This window comes from Schistocerca gregaria, chromosome 2, assembly GCF_023897955.1.
Source record: "Schistocerca gregaria isolate iqSchGreg1 chromosome 2, iqSchGreg1.2, whole genome shotgun sequence".
Classification (NCBI taxonomy): Eukaryota; Metazoa; Arthropoda; class Insecta; order Orthoptera; family Acrididae; genus Schistocerca; species Schistocerca gregaria.
In genome coordinates, this window is record NC_064921.1 from 87139493 (window position 1) to 87154262 (window position 14770).

The 14770-nt window shown below is 37.8% G+C and overlaps 1 protein-coding gene across 1 annotated transcript in view; it reads left to right on the forward strand.

Moving 5' to 3' along the window:
• Positions 1–14770, forward strand: part of LOC126336377 (integrator complex subunit 4) — a 102374-nt gene that overhangs the window by 55740 nt on the left and 31864 nt on the right. Inside the window, exons 6-9 of the mRNA XM_049999991.1 lie at positions 7134–7273; positions 8161–8353; positions 10806–10980; positions 14221–14426. Of these exons, the coding sequence (XP_049855948.1) occupies positions 7134–7273; positions 8161–8353; positions 10806–10980; positions 14221–14426 (714 nt within the window). The remainder of the gene's footprint in view (positions 1–7133; positions 7274–8160; positions 8354–10805; positions 10981–14220; positions 14427–14770) is intronic.

Consider the following 14770-nt stretch of genomic DNA (forward strand, 5'->3'; position numbering starts at 1 on the left):
TTCATGTTTCATTATATTTTGACACCCTATGTTCTGAGTTTGAAGTATTGTGATAACATGTGATGCTTCTCTATGGAGAGAGGGGTGTGTCTCTCCCATGCTCAATGCACTTCCAGTGGAGTTCTTGCTTCCTTCCAGTGGAGTTCTTGCTTCCTTGACTTGGAGTGTAAGGTGAAGGCAAACCTATTGAATTGTATGAAGCTTTTACTAATCTGGTTAATCTCCTTCTCCTGAAACCCCAGTATTCCCATCATCCTTTCTAGCTCTGTGATTGCAGCTACATTGGCTGCTTTATTTTTGTACAGTCGACGTTTCATGTTACGCAAGTACTCCTTTTCTATGTAAAGATCTTTGTTGCTGATCCACAAAAAACAGATGGCTGTGAATATGGAGTGGAATGAAAACAGACAATAATGCGCAGTACTAAACAGATGGCTGTTCACTTGTATCCACTGGCATGTGAGCTGTGGTGGGAAAAGCTACTTGACCAACCACCATTCATCTTGCTGGATTTAGCTCACTAAATCATTTTGGTGACTGACTTTACTAAACGATACCATTCTGACTCTAAGTTTAGTGTAGCACTCATCATGTGACTAAATTTCTGGTCTGGTGTGTATCAGGCTTAAGACTGTGTACTGTGCGTGCTTCTGCGAAAGCAAAACTGACATGTAGTCTGATATTGTGAGAATTTTGTTCAAACCCCTTGATAGTTCAGAATTTAGTCTCTTCACTCATTCCAAATAAGAAAAGAAAACACTGACCAGTACACAAAACCATGGCTCTTCTACGAGAACAACTTATCCACACACTGGGCCTTAGGGTGCAGCATCTCAATGCCACCAGATGGCTTCACCAATTCATGACAACTAAATCACAAGTACCTCTGGCCAACACCATTCATACTAATTGTTAGCACACCATCAAGATGCCAGGATCAAACTGCCTGTCATCAGTTTAGAGGCATAGCTCATAAGCTTGAGCTCCACCGAACAACAGGCACCTATCTCTTTCTGTCATACAGCAGCAGCAGTACACAAAACAAAGCAAGAGGAGTATACAAATCATTCATTAATTGCTACACTGCAATTATTTGCTGAGGTTGGCAGTGTTATAAATGTGGTAATTCATGCTCAGTCTTTACCAGTACCGAAAGCAACTATAGTTTAAAACGCTCCTCGCTCCTCATCCCCTACCTCCCCCCTCCCCCCCCCCCCCCCCACGCCCCCAAACTGCTATGTCAGAGTTTCTGCTTAATAGTAGTAGTTATGGTTTTTTAATTGTTTAATTATATGCATACAGTAACTTTCAAAAAATCAACTGATTGATGTAGTGGCAATTTATGGAGAATACCCACCAAATGCATAGACAGCAAATAAAATTATGTTTGGGACAAATATGATTACACTTATCTAACATTATCAAAACCTGTTATGAAGTCTTGATGCGTTGCCTTCAGAAAAGGAAATCAAAGCACAAAGTATTAAGAAGTAAACCAGGTGTTCTGGCTGCTGCTGAAATATATATCTGTCACAGTTCTCTTGAGAGGACTTGGCTTAAATCAATCTAGAATGCCTTTTACACTTCTCTGTTCTAAATAACATACATTTCAGTTCATTAAAAGTTCCTTGGCAATGATTTTGTATCTTCATTTCTGTGGCCATAATGTCCGAAGTTGCTTTATAATTCATGAGGGTATTTTTGATGTGTTGTTGCAACTACAAAAATGCGTGATTTTTTTCACCAGACTCGTTTTGCTTTATTGAGGTAAAGCATCATCAGTGGTCTGTAATTAAGTTTATTTACATTTTGATTTGCTTTTTAGATCAAAAAACAGTTAGTTAAGAATAGCTTGGTTTGTACTTACGGTCATTTTTCGACTGCTTTCTCGCTTACATCGGGAAATGCCGTCTGTTAGCACATCATTGTTTTTCTATGCTAGACACTGATAATTTTTGTCTACTTTTTAGATGTTCTGCAGCACTATGCATTTCTTACAATACACATTTATTGACACTACTGTATTCTGCTTCTTTTCATACTTAAAGTTTGTGTTGATGTTTGTGTTTGGCCTACAAATATTCTTTTTTAAATTAGATTATTGTATGTGTGTAACTCCATTCAAGTATGTTTCTGTGTATTTATATACTGTGTAAGAGTAGAGAAGGAATAGTGACGGAGATTGATTGATGGTGGGGGTGAAACCGTGATGAGTGGACGTAACTATACAGCAGTGTGATGGAGTGTAGATTACAGAAGGTGAGGAGCAAGAGGTGAAATGAAACTGTGAGGGGGGGGGGGGGGGGGGGGGGAATTGTGGGAGGGAGTGAAGGATGGCAAAGGCTCTTTTCTTTGTCATGTGATTTCATCAATTATTCTGAATAGTCTGGTTTCCAATATTTATCTAGTCATTGAGCAACTGTTTATTTTGTGTTAATGCTTTTTGTATGTGGAAATTTTCTTGGGGAGGTAGGAAGTGTCTGTCTTTACTGATTTTTATAATATTTATTTCGTTTTCAATATTGCTTGGTCTATGATGTTCTTTACACAAGACCCATAACAGCAAACACATTCATATACACAATTTATATCCTAGGGTGTTCAGTCTTATGGATATAATACTAGAAGAAAACGCAAAACAGCTCTTAGAAAAAGGTCTAAAACACAATGTTGACTCACCAGTAAATGAACAACAGATACAAGATCTCATTATAAAGTCTGAATATATTCTCACTGTAGAAGAAAAAACTGAAAACAGTAGTGTAAGCACAGGGCTAACTAGGGATATAATAAAAGAAGAAATTAAAAACATAGCAACACATATTTAAAAAACAATAAGTTCAAAAATAATTGTGATGAAACACAGACTAAAAAGCTGAAGAAAAAACTGCAAACAGAAAATGTCATAACAACAAAATCTGACAAAGGTAGTAGTGTTGTCCTCATGAAAACAAAAGAATACATTGAAAAAACAGAAGAATTCATCTGCAAAAACAACGTAAAAAGGTTAACATCAAACCCAACTAACAGAAGTCGAACACATGTTAAAAACACACTCAGAAACATAGAGTCCACATTTACAAAGAGAAACAGAGACTCACAAAAAAAAACTCAAGCCCCCAACATGAGATTCCAACCAAAGGTCCATAAAGAAAATTATCAGTCCATCTAGTAGTAAATTTCACAGCAGCTCCTACATACCTGCTAGCAAAACAAATGCACTCACAGTTCACCCAGTATTATAAACTAGAAAATGATAGTACAATCAGAAATACCTCTCAACTGGTATAGCATGTAATAGACATTAAAATCTGTGACACAGCAACATTGCTCTCCTTCAATGCAGAAAGTATGTACAGTTGTATCCCTGTTAATGAAACCATAAAAATAATTGAATACAATAGGAAAACACACAACCAGCTATCTCATGAACACACAGATGAAGCCATAAAATTATTGCAGTTGATAACACAACAAAATTATTTTGAATTCAATCAAGAATACTACATACAAGAAGGTTTACCTATGGGTTCTCCTATCTCGGGAACATTGGCCAACATTTTCATGAATCACATAGAAAAACTAATATTTGAAGACATAATAACAAAGGAAAGCTACGTCATGTACTGGTACAGATACATGGATGACATAATATGCATGATAGATGAACCTAAAAACAGAAAACAGCAGCTACACAAAGACATAAATATCGTACACAAAACCATAAAGTTCACAATAAAAGAAGAACATGAAAACACTCTGAACTTTTTAGATATAACCATAAGAAAAGACAATAATAAACACACATTTGACATATACAGAAAACCCATAACAAGCGACATTATCTTAAATGAAACTTCAAACCAGGATCCCCCAAAACACTTCTAGTTACCTAAATGAGTTAGCCATTATAAAACAAGTGGCATTAAAAGTGGACACAAAGAAACAATGGTAGACAAACTAAACAAAAAAATAAAGGGACAAATAAGGAAGAAAACTTAACCAAACCACACTAACTCGGACAACTTGCACTACAACAAAAAAATGGCATACAGTGACCTACCACAACAAATTCACTCCTAAAATAGGAAACGTATTCAAAACACAAGACATAAACATTGCTTACAAAACAAACAGTTCCATACAAAAGCACATCCCAAAACTAAAACCAAAACTAAACAGATACCAATAATGTGGTATCCATCAGCTCAGTTGCAGAGATTGTGAGAAGATATACATTGGAATAACGGGCAGGACATTTGACACAAAGATATTGTGACTCGCCGATCTTTCAAAGTGCCACCGCCCAGTTACGTGCGTCCTCTACATGCAGTGCTGTCTGCCAGCCATGGAGCAGCAGCGCCACCTAAACGGGCAGCCAGCCAGCAGCCGCTAGACTTGGACTCAGTCTTACTCTGTTACTTGATCTGTTACTTTCATGCATTGCGTCTTCCTTGAAATATATTTGTTCAACTTGAAGTTATTACAATTGGCTACAAGGATGAGATTTTTCTTTTCCATCGTTGGCCCAAGCAGATTCGACCCCCACGTCTCCTGTCATCTTGACCAATTATCATCGGGGACACTTCCGTCCGTACGGGAAGCCTCTTCCTCAAGACTTTACGGCCAGTCAAACAACACCTATGGACGCTAGTAATCTACAGGCCACCTCCATCAAGACCTGTGCAAAAATTACAAACGGGGGAAAAGTGCTGTGACTCACCGATCTTTCAAAGTGGTGCCGCGCAGTTACGCATGTCCTCTACATGCGGCGCTGTCTGCTAGCCATGCAGCAGCAGCACCACCTAAGTGGCGAGCCAGCCAGCGGCCGCTAGACTTGGACGCAGTTATGATTTGACTGGTCAAGTGTACACACATCTTACTCTGTTTACTTGATCTGTGACTTTCATGTATAGCGTCTTCCTTGAAATATATTCGTTCAACTTGAAGTTATTCCAGATATAAAGAACACATCAGAGCATTCAAATACAGTACTTCAATAGAATTACACACATACAATAACCTAATTTAAAAAAGAATATTTGTAAGCCAAAGACAAAGTAGTGGACATGTTATGTTGACAAGACTACAAAACACAAACATCAACACATACTTGAAGTACAAAAACAAACAGAATACAGTGGTGTGCATAAAAGTGTGTTGTGAGAAATGCATAGTGCTGCAGAATATCTAAAAAGTAGAAGAAAATTATCGGTGTCTAACACAGAAAAACAATGATGTGCTAGCAGACGGCATTTCCTGATGTAAGCAAGAAAGCAGTCGAAAAATCGCTATAAGTACAAACCAACCTATTCGTAACAAACTGTTTTTTTATCTAAAAAGCAAATCAAAATGTAAATAAACTTAATTACAGACCACTGATGATGCTTTGTCTCAATAAAGTGAAACGCGTCTGGTGAAAAAAATCACTGCTGGATCAAAAATACTCTCATCAATTTTGTGTCTGTTTTGCAGTACTATCTGTTGGGACAGGAAAAAATCATTTTATTTTGTAGCCCATTTCACTGCTATTTTTGGCCAAATTTTTTTTGTCTAATTCTGTGTTACTTTTTGACGATTCCAGTGTTTTTCTGTGCAAGATTTGGTATTGCCCTCCATTTTTTTTACTAAATTTGGTTTCACTGTGTTTGCTAAGTTTTATGTAACTTTTTTGTTTATTTCTATCAATTTTATAATTATATTTTATTTATTTATTTTTTGCCACTTTCGGTGTCTTTTGCCAGTTTCAGTGTTTTTTGCCAGTTACAGGTTTTTTATGCCAATTTTGTTGTTTTATTTTTCAACTGCATATTTTACTCTTTTTTTTGCCAAATTTGACATTATTTTTTGCCAAATCTGGAGCTATTTTTTGACAAATTAGATTTTATTTCCTGCCAAATTTATTGTTATTTTTTTCAAATTTGGTGTTATTGCTTGCAATATTTGTGTTATTTTTTGACAGTTATTTTTTGCCATATCACTACTAGATTTGGTGCTATTGTTTGCCAGATTTGTTGCTGTTTTTGCCATATTCAGTGTTACTACTTTGCTAGAGTCTTAGTTATTTTTTGCCAAATACTGTGTTACCTTTTTTGCCAAATTAGGTGTTCCATTTGCCAAACATTGTAGTATGATCCATCCTTTGACAAATAAATTGCTACAACTAATTCTAAAATGCTATGTTTATTAACTTTATTTTATATGTCTAGTTCTATTTAGCCACATGACAGCATCTGTGTCTGTGAAGTATATACTTTTATATTGTCATATCTTAAAAACAAAGATTCCAAGACTTACCAAGCGGGAAAGCGCCGGTAGATAGGCACAATGAATAAAACACACACACAGAATTTGAGCTTTCGCAACCGGCGGCTGCTTCGTCAGGAAAGAGGGAAGGAAAAGGAAAGATGAAAGGATGTGGGTTTTAAGGGAGAGGGTAAGGAGTCATTCCAATCCCGGGAGCGGAAAGACTTACCTTAGGGGGAAAAAAGGATAGGTATATACTCGCGCGCGCGCGCACACACACACACACACACACACACACACACATCTATCCATACATACACAGACACAAGCAGACATATTTAAAGGCAAAGAGTATGGACAGAGATATAAGTCAAGGCGGAATCTCTGCCCATACTCTTTGCCTTTAAATATGTCTGCTTGTATCTGTGTATGTATGGATAGGTGTATGTGTGTGTGCGCGTGCGTGTGCGTGTGTGCGCGAGTATATACCTATCCTTTTTTCCCCCTAAGGTAAGTCTTTCCGATCCCGGGATTGAAATGACTTCTTACCCTCTCCCTTAAAACCCACATCCTTTCATCTTTCCTTTTCCTTCCCTCTTTCCTGACGAAGCAGCTGCCGGTTGCGAAAGCTCAAATTCTGTGTGTGTGTTTTATTCATTGTGCCTATCTACCAGCGCTTTCCCGCTTGGTAAGTCTTGGAATCTTTGTTTTTAAGATATTTTTCCCATGTGGAAGTTTCTTTCTATTTTATATTGTCATAAATATTGATCATTTTTACCTTGCCTGCATATACTTAATCAGCAGATTTGTTCAAATGAAAATCATATGCTGCAGTATGCAACCAAAAAAAAAAAAAAAAAAAAGTGTTGCTTTTATTCTGTTTGCAGCTAAGATTGCATGAGCGTGGTCTGAAATTAGATCCTTCTGTCTACTCAGAAGTGTGCTTGGCTCTCAAAGATGACTATGAAATTGTTCGACAAGTTGCACTTCGTATTGTGTGGGTTCTGGGACAAACATATTCAGAAAAGTAAGTATGCAAAATCATGCAGCTTTTTATGTCAGTGCTGTTGTGACTAATGAGTAATTGGTGAGTACAAAAAACACCCTTTATTTCCTAAAAGTGTTTATCAGCTATTTAGATTTGCCAAAAACAGTTTCATGTCCAAATGTCTGGAGATTCATTTTCACTTGAGCTTGTGTAACGGTGCATCACTGGGACTCAAATGAAAAAGTCAGTTCAACTGAACCTATTGATACCGGTTGTCAGCTTCGTCCTATGATGTAATGATGGTGAGGTGTGTGTCATCATACATGCATCAACAGTAAGAGAACAGAATGTGGACAATATTTTTTTGCGTCTATATTACACTTTGGAATTTAAGTTGTTGTGACAGACTGATTTGTAGCATAGTACAATGCCTAGGTTAGGTTGAAAGGTGACAATTTGGTTGTGAGTTGACTCTCTGATATTTTCCTTTCTTAAAGAACAACTTTATTAGAAACACTTTATATGCACCTGAGACCATGTTCTATTGCCTGTTTGCTATAAGTATACATACCTGTAACCTATTCTTCTTTTTTTTTTAAAAAAAAAATATATTTATGCCAACCTACTTGTTCCTGTTTATTAATTAGGTACAAGAGAATGACAGATAAATTTTGTGGATGGAATATGATGTAATTAAGAGATTTAATTATGGCTGGGGATAAAAGAAGAGGTATAGTGGCAAAAGAAATTCACAAAAATAAGTATTTACAATAAATGTATCATAGCAAGTAAGAAAGGAGTCTTTATATAAATGCTTGTCATTCAAAATGTACTTACCATGTTTGTCTGTATAGCTCACTAGTCATGTTCAGTGATAGCAGTGACGCTAATTTATGTATACACTAATTTTGTCTCTAATAATACAGCCTTGTCACACTACCAGACAGCGATGAAGAGATTCGACTTGTGGATGATGCATTTGGGAAAATATGTCACATGATTAATGACTTATCAATGCGTGTTCGTACACAGGCAGCTCGTCTGCTGGGTTCGATGACATCAATCAGCCCTCGCTTCCTCCAGCAGACACTAGACAAGAAACTCATGTCAAATATGAGGGTAAGTCTATATGCCTTTACTTTCTGTTTATTTTTTTTTTTTTTCAGATTTCAGAAAGATAATGCCAAGGAACTGTGGCATAAAAATTAACACCAATCATTCAAATAAAATGTCTGTAACACAATGATACAAATGAAACACACTCATTTGGATGACATTTTGTTCAAGAAAAGAAAACATACCAGTAGTGTCCAGAATATTTGTCTGAATTTTCAAACAATGGAAAATCCAGGATGGAATATAACAATATTATGGAAATAAAAGGTGCTACTTACTATGTAGCAGTGATGCTAAGTTGCAGATACGCACAACAAAAAGATTCACAAATAAAGCTTTCGGGCAGTAAGGCCTTTGTCAAAAATAGGTGACACACACACACACACACACACACACACACACCAGCAGTTTTAGACAACTGAAACCACACTGAATTTTCAGTAATTTCTGTACTTGACAGTCCTTAATTTCAGTTGGTGATTATCCCAAATTTGCCACGGGGATTAGCCGAGTAGTCTAAGGTGTTGCAGTCATGGACTGTGCGGCTGGTCCCGGCGGAGGTTCGAGTCCTCCCTCAGGCATGGGTGTGTGTGTTTGTCCTTAGGATAATTTAGGTTAAGTAGTGTGTAAGCTTAGTGACTGATGACCTTAGCAGTTAGTTCCATAAGATTTCACATACATTTGAACTTTTTTTTATCCAAAATTTGTTTTCATTTACTGACTAGTGACATCTCTCACATTGCTACTGCCATACTTTCCTCACATCTCTTTCGTATGCACAAGTCCAGAGTCCATTTTTGTTTATCTCCTAGAATTTTTACCCTTGTCAAGTCTATATTTTATAGCTCCACTTAATGCCTCCCTTCCCTCCCCTCCCATGCTGAATTCATCTTTTTCAACTATATTTATTCTTGGATTCTCTGTCTCTGTCCATTTTTCCCCCAGTTTGCAGATTTCTCAACCTCTTCACTGTTTCTAGGCAAAGCATCGATTTGTGTCAGAACCAAGGTCCCTCCATTTTGATCTACCATTAGTGACCCTTCCTAAATGCATATTTGCTTACCTGAATAAAGATTTATTCTGTGTACTTTTTATCTAAGTCACTCATTTCTGTCTCCATTGCCAGGTTGGCCAGCAAGGTGGTGGAATGGTAAGACTGTATCCGTGATTTCCTGGAATTCCTTAAAGCAAATAATGATATGATTCCGTTGAAAGGGCACATCAACGGTTCTTCCTTAATCCAAGCTTGTGCTGCATCTCTGACAACATGGTGTTAAATTATAATCTCTTCCTGTGGTTCTTGTAACATGTGAACAGTATCTCTCTTCACATGGGATTTTATTCAAACCATTATCAGCTCACCTTCTTCTGTGTCCTAAGAGTTGGTGGAAGAAATGTTAGAAACACCCTATATAAAGTTCAGCATGATTCCTTTTAGTGCAGTAACAAAATTTGTGTTTCTTGCTGTAATTGATAGGTGTGAAATATCATGAACTGTATTATGTGAAACAATCTGTTTTCAGATTACTATTCTAATTTATGATTCCATTTTACACTAATTCTCATGGAAACACAAAATGTACCACGAGTCAGTCATTGTAAGAAATAGCCCAAAAGTACATGCAACTAAATAAAAAGTGCTTCCCAGCTGCAGAAATTGTTTGCCCAATAGAGAAAATGCAAATGGCATTGAATCCTGGAAGATTAAAGCTGTGCCGGCCACTGTGGCTGAGTGGCTCTAGGCGCTTCAGTCTGAAAACGCGCTGCTGCTACGGTCGCAGGTTCGAATCCTGCCTCAGGCATGCATGCTTGTGATGTCCTTAGGTTAGTTAGGTTTAAGTAGTTCCAAGTCTAGTGGACTGATGACCTCAGATGTTAAGTCCCATAATGCTTAGAGCCATTAAAGCTGTGTGCCAGGTAAAGACTCAAAGCAATCTTTGCTTCTAGGAGTGCTATTCCAGCAATGTTTGCAGGAGAGATTCTATTAAATTTGGAAAATAAGGAGAGAGGTGCTGGCAGAAGTGAACCTGTGAGGTCCCATCCTCCTCCTGTCTCTCTATGACAGTGTGTCAGCAGACCCCTTTCCTACAACTCTTTTGGCATGAACCACCTTCTAATTTACACAGGGGCTCACTACTCTCGCTGTTAAATTAGCATTGTTTATAATGAAAGCAGTCCAACATACATGTTTTGGCTGCAATTGTAAGAAGTTAATATCAGATGGGAAGATGAATGGAGGAAAATCTTTTTGCGATTGTAAGCTTGTGTGGCAAAACCTCTTGAAAAGACAGGAACTATTCATTTATTGAGTGATACGATAAATTAATGATGTCCAGTTGAAATGAAGAAATAATAATATTCTGTATAATTATTGCTCATGATGTTTGGTTTTAAACATCAGTATTACGTATGTGCAGGAATCTAAAATGCAAAAGGTGTCCCTGTTGTGTTGCAGCGGAAACGGTCAGCCCATGAACGTGCTTGGGAATCAATAACTTCTGGAGAGTGGTCTAGTGGCCGCAACTGGGCAGATGATGCCCCACGTGAACTGGTTGATGCAGAATCAGTGAGCCTTGTCAATAGTGGTTCATGTGGGGCATTTGTTCATGGACTTGAAGATGAGTATCAAGGTAGGTAAAAAGTAGCAAAATATGGAACAAATAAATCATCACAAAATTTTATCTTTCACACACCACAAAACATTGACTTCAGAAACAGCTCTCATGCTGCCTATGGAAATTAGTGCTGGCGGAGTGGTACAAGTTTTATAGAACACAGTGAGAGGAAACCAAAAGTTTGAAGAAAATGTGAAAAAAATCTGAGGAGGGGAGTTGGAAAGTAGTTAATTTAAAACTCGATGAAAATAATGTCTGGTTTCCTACAGAAGGGCAGCTGACTTATAAGAGACACAGATTAAATATAGTTTTGTTGTTTTTGTTGCTGTTGTTGTTTTTGTTGCTGTTTTTGTTGTTGTTGTTGTTGTTGGTGGTGGTGGTGGTGGTGGTGGTTGTTGTCTTCGCTTCGAAGATGGGGTTGATGCAGTTCACTAAGTTAGTGTGCAAGCCTCTTCGTCTGTTCATAACTACCACAACATACATCCATCTGAATTTGCGTGGCCTCTCTGATTTTTACCCCCACTCTCCCATTACCAAATTGACAATTCCTTTATGTCTCAGAATGTGTCTCATTAATCTATCCCTTCTTTTAATCAAGTTGAGCAATACATTTCTTTTCTCTCCAATTTGATTCACTACCACATCATTTGTTACATTTATCCATCTAGTCGTCAGCATTCTTCTATAGAACCACCTTTTCAAAAGCTTCTATTCTCTTCTTGTCTGAACTGATTATATCCATAATCACTTCCATACAAGGCTATACTCCAGACAAATACCTCCAGAAAACACTTTATAATATATAAATTTATGTTTGATGTTAGCAAATTCCTCTTTTTCAGAAATGCTTTTTGTGCTGTTACCAGTCTGCATTTTATATCCTCTGCACTTTAGTCATCATCATTCATATTGCTTCCCCAATAGAAAACGTCATCTCCTACTTTAAGTGTCTTGTTTCCTAATCTAATTCCTTCAGTGTGATCTGATTTAATTCAGTTACGTTTCAGTACCCCTGTTTTGCTTTTGTTGGTGTTCATCTTAGGTCGCTCTTCCAAGACACTGTCCAGTCTGTTCAATTGTCCTTCCAAATCCTTTGTGGTCTCTGACAGAACTATAGTATCATCAACAAATCTCAAAGTTTTTATTTCTTCTCCCTGAACTTTAATCCCTGCTGCAAATTTTTCTTTTGTTTCCTTCACTGCTTGCTCAGTGTACAAATTGAATAACATCAGATAGGCGACAACCCTGCCTCACTCCATCTCAACAACTACTTCCCCTTCATGCCCCTCGACTGTTATAACTGCTGTGTGGTTTCTGTACAAGTTGAAAATAGCCTTTCGTTATCTGTGTTTTATCTCTGCTACCTTCATAATTTCAGTGTATTCCAATCGACATAGTGAAAAGCTTTCTCTAAATGTATAAGTGCTATAAACAAAGGTTTGCCTTTCATTGTTTTGTCTTCTAAGATAAACCATAACGTCATTATTGCCTCGCGTGTTTTTATATTACTTTGAAAGCCAAAGTTATCTTCCCTCGAGTACCACTTCTACAAGTTTGTGCCATTCTTCTTTAAATAATATGTGTTAATCTTTTGCAAGCAGTATGTATTAAACTGAAGAGTCAGTAGTATTCACACCTACTGCAGCCTACCCTCTTCAGAACTGGAATCGTTACATTCTGCCTGAAGTCTGAGGGTATTTTGCATGTCTCATATGTCTTGCACACCAATTCCATCCGAACAGGCCTTGGAAGGCCCAATGGTACTGACCGGCCGCCATGTCATTCTCAGCCCGCAGGCTTCACTGGATGCAGATATGGAGGGGCATGTGGTCAGCACACCGCTCTCCTGGCTGTATGTCTGTTTACGAGACAGGAGCCGCTATGTCTCAATCAAGTAGCCCCTCAGTTTGCCTCACAAGGGCTGAGTGCACCCCGCTTGCCAACTGCGCTCAGCAGACCAGATGGTCATCCATCCAAGTGCTAGTCCAGCCCAACAGTGCTTAACTTCAGCGATCTGAAGGGAACCGGTGTTACTGCTGCAGCAAGACCGTTGACCTCTTGCTTACCAGGTGAAATAATTCTGTCATGACAGACTGTCCCAAAGATATCAATAAATCTGTGGAAATGTCTTCTAATCCAGGGGTCTAGTTTCCACTTAGATTCTTCAGTGCGTTGTCAAATTCTAGCCTCTTGTCCTCTACTCATTCCTCTAGGCATTTTGCGCTTGACACCCTCCTGAGTGGTCCCCACCCAGAGAACCGAATGGGGCCTATTTTATCTTTGGAATATTTTACCCAACAGCATGCTGTCATCATTAAGACATACAGGTAGAGCTATATACCCTTTGGAAGAAATAAATTCTGAAATTTCTCCTTGCTTTCAGTCGTTTGCACTTCCAGCACAGCAAAGCCATGTTGGCTAATGTTACAAGGTTAGATTAGTCAGTCATCCAGATTCTTGCCCTGCAGCTACTGAAAGGGCTGCTGCCCCTCTTCAGGCAACATCAGCCTGACCTCTCCACAGATACTCCTCTGTTGGGGTCCACCTGAGGTACAGCTATTTGTATCATTTGTGGACCCAGTCCCCCCACACCGGCGAGGTCAGTGGTTCACGGGGGCAATAATTTTGTTAAAAGGAAAATACACCATAAAATTATGAGACAGAATGCTTCTTATTCTAAGGTTTGAGTGACCTAGACTCCACTCTTACAATTCCCAGCGTATCCTCCTTTTCCTCTCTGGGAAAGGAACTAATAGTTCTGAAAGCTAGGATTAGTGCTTTCAGTCTTAACAGTATGAATCGTCAATATGGGAATTTATACAGGAGCAACACGGATGCAGACCATAATGCACAAAGAAGTCACGAGGCAACCTTTTTGCAGCTGTGGTTGTTGTTGATGATGATACATATTAAATGACCCATTCAGGTGGTCATTCTTGAAGTGATCTCCTTTTCCTTTTTCCTTTTTTGTTTTTGTTTTGTTGTAATGTTCTGCATGTAAATTGGAATGTCATAGGGAATCAGAAGGGAGAGAGTTGTGATGTAAAATCAAATGTCAAATTTATTAATGTAACGGAAATTTATATTGAGATCTGCTGTTTTTTCGAATCATTGACATGAATGGTTTAATTATTATTTTAAAATAACAACAGTGATTTTAATAAACAATTAAATTAATTTGTTTCCTCACTGTAATGATGATTTCAGGCTTATTTTCTTCACACTTTAAAGGTTACTCTTTCCTTATTTCCGCAGAAGTAAGAAATGCATCCGTGGAGTCACTGTGTTCATTGGCAATGAACAATCCACAGTTTGCACTAATGTCTTTGGACTTTCTTGTAGACATGTTTAATGATGAGATTGAAGAAGTTCGGCTTAAAGCTATAGATAGTCTTACAAAGATCAGTAGACACATTATACTACGGGAAGATCAGTTGGAGACAATTCTTGGTGCTCTTAAGGTAATGTACAAATAAAGTCAATTGAACTGCAAAAGATGATATATTGTTTTGTTTAATTTAGATTTTTTGTTGAATAACCATAACATTACAAAGAGGTCTGCAGCATTTGAAGAGTCAGTCACACCTGGTCAGTTTGACCAGAAATAAGTTTATAAATCTAACATTCATTTTCTAAAACAAGGCCATTGTTATGTTCTTCGTATTTTGTTTCTACTATTCTGTTCACACTGTCTGATGTTATGCCTCCTTGCTTTTTTCTTCATATATTAATACAGGGTGACAATTAATTAATAACATTTATAGTTAGTGTATTTTATTTGTGTCAAACTTTCAACTTCAGGTTG